Source organism: Cucurbita moschata, unplaced genomic scaffold (genome assembly GCF_002738365.1).
Source record: "Cucurbita moschata cultivar Rifu unplaced genomic scaffold, Cmos_1.0 Cmo_Scf00015, whole genome shotgun sequence".
NCBI lineage: Eukaryota > Viridiplantae > Streptophyta > Magnoliopsida > Cucurbitales > Cucurbitaceae > Cucurbita > Cucurbita moschata.
The window spans coordinates 4798410-4806172 of record NW_019268531.1 but is presented as its reverse complement, the minus strand read 5'-3'; the positions used below and the strand labels follow the sequence as shown (position 1 = coordinate 4806172).

At 38.0% G+C, this 7763-nt stretch overlaps 1 protein-coding gene across 1 annotated transcript; it reads right to left on the bottom strand.

The window, feature by feature from the left end:
- Positions 1–2395: 2395 nt before the first annotated feature.
- Positions 2396–7763, bottom strand: LOC111453751 (NADH--cytochrome b5 reductase 1-like). Its single transcript, XM_023094974.1, has 9 exons — positions 7361–7763; positions 6250–6391; positions 5123–5213; positions 4958–5035; positions 4606–4686; positions 4407–4496; positions 3827–3892; positions 3134–3220; positions 2396–2746 (listed from the first exon to the last, which is right to left on the bottom strand). The coding sequence occupies exons 1-9, from the start codon at positions 7476–7478 to the stop codon at positions 2654–2656; spliced, it is 846 nt and encodes a 281-aa protein (XP_022950742.1). The 5' UTR covers positions 7479–7763; the 3' UTR covers positions 2396–2653.

Genomic DNA, 7763 nt, shown 5'->3' with positions numbered 1-7763 from the left:
GGTTTTTTTTTTTTTTTTTTTTTTAATATATATATATAATTAAAATATGTATAATTTTATGTATAATTATTTAAGTCTCTTAATATTTTTTACCGAAGTTTGTAAAAGATGTTAGTGATGCATACGGTGCATAAATATGATTTTTTTAAATAATTAAAAAATTAAACAACTTTGATGATCCAACTAAACCCGCTAGCAAATATTGTCATTTTCCTCCCAACGTTAAAACGAGTCTGCTAGGGAAGGTTTCCACATCCTTACAAAGGGTGTTTCGTTCTCCCCCAATCAATGTAGGATATCACAGTCCACCCTCTTTTAGGTCCCAGCGTTCTCGCTAGCACTCATTCCTTTCTCCAATCAATGTGGGATTCCCACCAAATCCACCCTCCTTCAGGACCCAATGTTCTTACTGGCACACCGCCTCGTGTCTACCCTCTTTCAGGGAACAACCTCTTCGCTGGCACATCGCCCAGTGTCTAGCTCTGATACCATTCGTAACGGCCCAAGCCCACCGCTAGCCGATAATGTCCTCTTTGGGATTTCCCTTTCAGGCTCCCCTCAAAGCTTTAAAACACGTCTGCTAGGGAAAGGTTTCCACAACCTTATAAAAGATGTTTCGTTCTCCTCCCCAACCAATGTGAGATATCACAACACGGACCTATCCATATAACTCAACAGCCCTAAAACTCGAGCTCGCCACTACAACAGTCATGGTAAGTCCTTAAAAAATAAAAGTAATAAAAATATTACCATTTAAAAAATAAAAGTAATAAAAATGAGTATAAAAATATTCAGTAAGTAGCATAGTAAGTCCTTAAACTATATTTGTGATTAAAGTCTCTTCGTCAGTCGTTTTATCTTTTCTTGGACCCAAGACTATGAAACACATTCAAGACTTGCCTAAGTTGACACTTTGGACCACATAGTCCAACAAACCTTATTTACTTTTGCTAACTTGTGAGCTCAAGGCTAAGGCTATAATGTTGCTTACTTAGGACTAACTAGCAAGGTTGCATCACTTGTAACGACCCTAGTTTATATTAACCTAAAGTCGCTATCGTATGCATGACGTACTTCTTATGTAGAAATATTCATTTAAAACACTTCATAAATATAGACATAAGTAAAAATAAAAAAGAAATGTCCTATACTAACTTAAAATTTACGAAATTAAATGCAACTACTCTACGCATGTGTCATGGTCTTCAATTGTGATGTCGGTGTCAGCTATACAAGGGTGCCTTACATTCACTTAAATATAGAAAGTAGCACATGACTTGAGTATTTTAAGAAATGATCAGTAAGTGACTCCACTATTAGGGTCGAAAATACAAACATATGTAAAAATGATTAGGGACTTATCATTCAAAATCATTATAGAAGTGGACTCCAGTCCGGATAAATTGGATGTGTAGTACTTTTCTACACACAGCTCACACGTCAACGCGTTTAGCCCAATGAAGCCAAGCCCAGGGGTACATATACGAGCCTGCCTAGTGGATCCATGTATTTGTGTGTGGGTCGTGTTGGGAAAGTACTACACATCCAACCCTACCCCGACTGGAAAGAGTTCAAGGCCATGTTATGTTGTTTTAAAAGGTAGGTCTCATCATGTATGTGTGTTTGCATTACTTGACCCCATCAGTAAGTTATTTACTAGAGTTTTTCTTTCGTATTATGTCAATCCCTTTCAGAAGTCGTAAACACGTGTACAACGATTTCGAAGGGTGTAAATTGATACACTTGATACCAAATATTATTTGACGGAATTGTATATATAAACTAGTCCAAACTACTCGCAATAACAAATGAAAAAGATGGTAAATTTCTTAAAATTATATCTCGTAAGCTTGCGATAAAACCATGTTGATATGCCAATCAAATCACTTATTTAAAAAAAAGAACATCTCAAGTTGCACAATTTCTACTTGATTATGCGCATGTTTATATCGACTTTCTAGATACTTGAAAAAGTGTTGTAAGATCCCGCATCAATTAGAGAGTGAAACGAACCATTCTTTATAAACATATGAAAATCTCTCATTAGTAAACGTGTTTTAAAAACTGTGAGGCTGACGACAATACGTAACAAAGCCAAAATGGACAATATCTGCCAGCGGTAGACTTGAACTGTTACAAATAGTATCATAGCTAGACACTGAGTAGTGTGCCAACGAGGACGCTGGGCCTCGAAGGGGGGTGGATTATAAGATCTCATATCAGCTGGAGAGGGAAACGAATCATTCCTTATAAGGGTTTGAAAAACTCTCCCTAATAGACACATTTTAAAAACCGTGAAGTTAATAGTACGTAATGGGCCAAAGCAGATAATCTCTACTAGCGGTAGACTTGGCCTTTTACTTTTAGGTGCAAAGAAAAGCGTTTTTAAGCACTCAAAAAGCTAATCTAAACGGGTCTTACTACACTTCAAAAGAAAACCATTCTAGAACTGTTACATGAACAAACAATGTGAATGAAAACTAGTCTAGACTCTCACTAGCTCTAACAGTTGGAAGTTATTGATGGCATCAAAGTTCAACATTGCAAAGTGAAAAGAGCTAAGGCAACATCCTCTCAGTACATAATGTTCAAAATTTAGAAAGGGGAAGAAAAATAAATGATGCTTAGCTCTAGTGAGGAGGTTGAGGAAGGCTCAGAACATGAACAGCATCTCAGGTGCATATCCAAGAGCTTCAAGATGAGCACCCATGGCCTTATTCATTGGCGGTGGCCCACATCTTAAAACCTGCTTACAAAACAGGGTAACACTTAAAATTTTGTTGTTTCATGAATAAAAGATCAGACAGCAGCAAACAATCCTACCAATCTCATAAATGCGCAGCGAATGATCCAACGAGTAAATGCGTAGCGAATGGTGAAGGTAGTGTTTATAAGCTTAATTTTTAAACCTATTAATACGGACAAGTGAATGATCCAACGGTCCTACTCTGATCCAACTTATTGTGCACATGAAAGAACATCTTCGTTCGCTTTTGGAAACAGGTCGTTCGTAAGAATAAATTACAAGAAAACGAGAGAAGACTTCGGACAAAAAGAAATCGTTCAAACATGGTTTCGGAAACAGATCCAAAGCATTGATATTATTTGAAACCATAGTCGTAATCGTATATACCTGAATATCAGAAGCAGGAGCGGGGCAGTGGGTTTGAATCATCTCCTTCGATACGAATCCGACGCCACCATCCCATTCTTCAGGAGGCTGAGAAAGCAATTGATATATGAATGGTTGATTAAAAGATATGACATTGCAAACCATTAAACAAAGTACATAATCAAGCAAGCATAAATGAAGCTCCCAAGTAGATCCATCATGGTCTTAGAGAACCCAATTTCATCCACAATGCACAAGTTTACGAATCCGAAAGTGTTCAATAGCTCGTTTTGCATAACGATTTTTAAAGATACTTCTAAGAATCGTGCTCAGGGGACTCTAGAGCACACACAAGAACAAAACAACTTTCCGAGAACGGTCGACTGAAAGTAATTTCATCTATGTTTTAACTTTTACGAACAATCTTCGACCCTAGCTACAAAAAAATGGACTTCAAGCCAATAGAACAAGATTGAGCTATGATAACTTTTAAGAACGGTCAGATTTGAAGAAAGAGATCTAATCACATAGTATACCAATCAGTTTAATTCACTAGATTCGTCGAAGTTCATATCGATCACTTAATATTGGTCTAGACAACAAAACAAAATAAGCATAATACGATTTCCCGTCATTTGACATCGAGATCTTGTAATGGTAAAAAGTTTAACCACAGAGAAAAGGATTAATTTGTGAGTGAAGGAGAAGACTGACCTGGTTTAAGACATAATAGAGCTTGAAGCTATCTGGGTAACTTTTGGCAAGAAGATCCAACTCCTCCTACAACCACACAAGTTTCTTTTGGTAAGGAAAAGTGATGAAATTATAGAGAGATACACAAATCATAGAAATTGAATTATTATTATGAAAGCAAAAGTGGAAGCCCAAGAAGAGGCTACAAAAATATTAAGATCCTTCACTCTTCAATACCCAAAATCGCACATGACAAACCATGACTTTACGATCGAGGATATATACCTTGACTAATTAAACTATACTTAAGTTGATAAACGATCTCCATACACGTGTTCAGCTAAGGAGTTCAAACATGAAAGTACCGAAAACATTTTCATCAAATGACTCGGCAGTTGAAATTCATAGCACTAAGAAAGGAGTAGATTGATTACGATACTACTTGAGCATCGGTCACACCAGTTAGCCTAGTTTATCTCTCTCCATCAAGAGAAAAACTAACCATCAACATGTTTCGAAATGAGAAGATCAACTGGTATCCAAATTTATGGTCAATACGAGGACGAGGGGTAAGTTTATTGAAGAAAGATGACAACATTACCTTTAAAAGAATGTCCTCATAGGTGACGTTGGCATAAATGAGATGTACTTTCGTCTCGTCATTTGGATTTTCTAATATTGCTCGAGCAACCTAAGGAGCAGAAAAGAAAGCAAAGTATCGATAACAACAATCAAGTCGTCCGAATGATGGTAAGTTGAGGAACTAAAATGATCAAGCCAAAAGAAAAGGAAATTCGTACTTGATACATAGGAGTAATGCCGGAGCCTCCAGCGAGCATCCCAAATGCTCGGACCTGCCCAGGTTGATACCTGAAACGCCCCTGCAGAAATATTTTCGTTGTGAATTTTGAATATTCTCAGTGTTTTCAAAGGTACCATAAAGTTCTTTGTTTCTCTCTCACTAGAGAAAGAATAAGAGGGGTCTTTGTGTCTGAGACAAACAAAATGTTTCATTAAATTCTTCAAACAAAATGTTTCATTAAGTCTGCAGCCGAACCTGAAGGAAGCTGAATGCTCGAATCCCAAAAAACATCAATACTTAAAAGCATAAAAAACATGACTTAAAAGGCTGTCATTATTGATTGAACATACCTTGGGCCCCTTTACAGCAAGAAAATCGCCAACACGCATCTGTCGGAAATGATGCGACATCCTTCCTTGGGGATACATCTGATTAAACACATTACAGAGTTCAGATTAACAAGCATGCATACCATTAAAATACTGCTCATCAACTAAGAATCAGAAAACACAAACCTTTATGACGAGCTCAAAATATCCAACATCAGAGTCCAAAGTAATCGGTGTGTACGGTTTGATGACCTCTTCACCTTGGCCATCCTTGCCCCTGTAAGATGAATGAATTATAATTTCTCAGGGACAGTAAATGATTCAATATGGAACAGTCATCTTCGAAAACAACACCAGGTGAAGAGGGCAATAAGGCACGCATCCCCACTCAAACTGAAGGGAGAGTCCAGAAATCATTTCTGGTTAGCGTATTTAAAGAATAGAAAAGTTTCTCAACGATGAACACAATCAAGCAGCTAAGAGACACAAGATACTCCACCGTAACAAAGTTTTAGAAGTTTTCTTTGAAGTCCTACAAGATCTCTCAGGCGAAAAGACCAGTCGTAGCCTAAATAATATAATGTCAAGTGACCTTATCCAACAAAAGTTGTGACCGGCAGCTGAATCAAAAAATCTATAATGAAGCAGAGGCAGGATTGACAGTTTATGTGAGATCCCACATAGGTTGGAGAGGAGAACGAAGCATTCTATATAAGGGTGTGGAAACTTCTCCCTCGCAGACGCATTTTAAAAACCTTGAAGGGAAGCCTGAAAGGGAAAGCCCAAAGAGGACAATATCTGCTAGCGGTGGGCTTGGGCCGTTACAGTTGGTATCAAAGCCAGACACCAAACGACATTGCGAGCGAGGAGGCTGAGCCCCGAAGGGGGGTGGACACGAGGCGGTGTGCCAGCAAGGACACTGGGCTTCGAAGGAGAGTGGATTGTGAGATCTCACATCGGTTGGGGAAGAGAACAAAATACCCTTTATAAGGGTGTGGAAACCTCTCCCCTACCAAACACATTTTAAAAACCTTGAGAGAAAGCCCGAAAGGGAAAGCCTAAAGAGGACAATATCTGCTAGCGGTAGGCTAGGGTCGTTACAGTTTAACAGGTATCTTTAAAGGAAACTTGCTTATTTCAGGATATCTCTCTTAAGTGTTACCGAGTTAACACAGGAGAGTATAGTATCGTGATTCCTACACCATATAGTGCCAAAATCAACATTGTTTTTTCAATCAGCTACGTATCCATAGCCATGGTGAGTAGAAATCCAAATAATCCTATGAAGAATAAATAAGGATCAACTACTAGACCTGCAACTGATATGTTGTCCAATGGGAAGACCCAAAACTGAAGTAGGATTGGGGAGTGTAAATGTAAACTTCGCCACATTATGGCTCAGCTGCACGCGTTTAATAAGTTTAAACTCCTTGAATATCTCTGGATCCAAGCAACCTGAATGCACAAAACCATATCATAAGGAAAACAACTTAAATTTCGAGGAAACAGAAACCACTTCATTAATCGATGAAATCGATTACAAAAGAATGTCCTATAGGAGGGTAGAAAAGTTGTAAGTACATAATGGATAAGATAATTCACTCCAAGATAAAACTAGAAAGGATGCAGCTTCTATAAAAGTAAGGATGCTTTCGTGCTTACCCAAGAACATCCGAGCACGTCTTTCCAATCATACAGTAAACAAATTAAGAAAATGAATCAAATAAAGCACCAATAACAGACAATGTTCTAATGTATCATCACAACAAAACCACCCAAAGGACTAGAATCCTGCTAAAGGGTTGAGTGAACACCACATTTGATCCACACATTACTGAATCGACCCTTCTTATTATCGAACAATATAATATTTTCGTGGACAACTCTAAAATGAAGCCCTGTTTATGTGATGTTTCCCATCAAATCTCCTTAACTGATATCAATTTAAAACAAATCATCGGTCGAATTTGAACTGGAATGTCCATTACAGATCTAGACAGAAAATGGAACCATGTAACATAGATTAATTAGCTTCTACAACTTCAAGAAAGTTCAAGTTACTATAAGCTAGCTCACTTGAACATAGTTCAAGCTCAAGTAGACAGCATATGATCCACTTAATGGGTAGTGAGTTCAATTTATCTCCTCTTTATATGTAATTTTCACAAATAAGATTTAAACTATGAGTTGATACGAAGAGATTAACCAGATAATATAACAACAAACAAAATAATAACAGATATGGATCCAATCCTTAATCCATATCGATTTCTAACTCAAAAACTCCACTTATTCACGAAGTGACATGTAAGAACTTCACCGGAATCTCAAATTTTCATAAAAGAGAACAAATCAAAACACAACCGATCCCAGAAATCAAAGCAATGGGAACTACAGAAAAACTGAGATTCAAGAGTAGCTAACCTCTGGATTTGCTTTTTTTAGACGAGGATAATACATAGAGAGAACCAACGGCAAGGGCTAAAACAGCCACAGCCAAACCCAGAAGGACTTGCGGATCTAAAGACTGTAAGAAATCCATCACCGATTCTTCCCAGAAAAAAACCTCGAGAGAAATCAAATGGGTTTTCGATATTTGGAGTGGAATTTAAAGGATTTTTAGAATAGATTACGATTCACCTAACTTTTTCCGGCCCCACGCCGCGACACCCGCTTTCACCAACCCCAGCCACAGCCGTCACAGCCACCACAGCCACTGAAGAAAAATGAAGTGACGCCGAATTAGGTGAAGCCTGAGGCAGGTGTTTGGAAGTCCTCCAACTAATGAAAAACAAATGGGTGAGCTAAATCCATCGACGGTGATGCA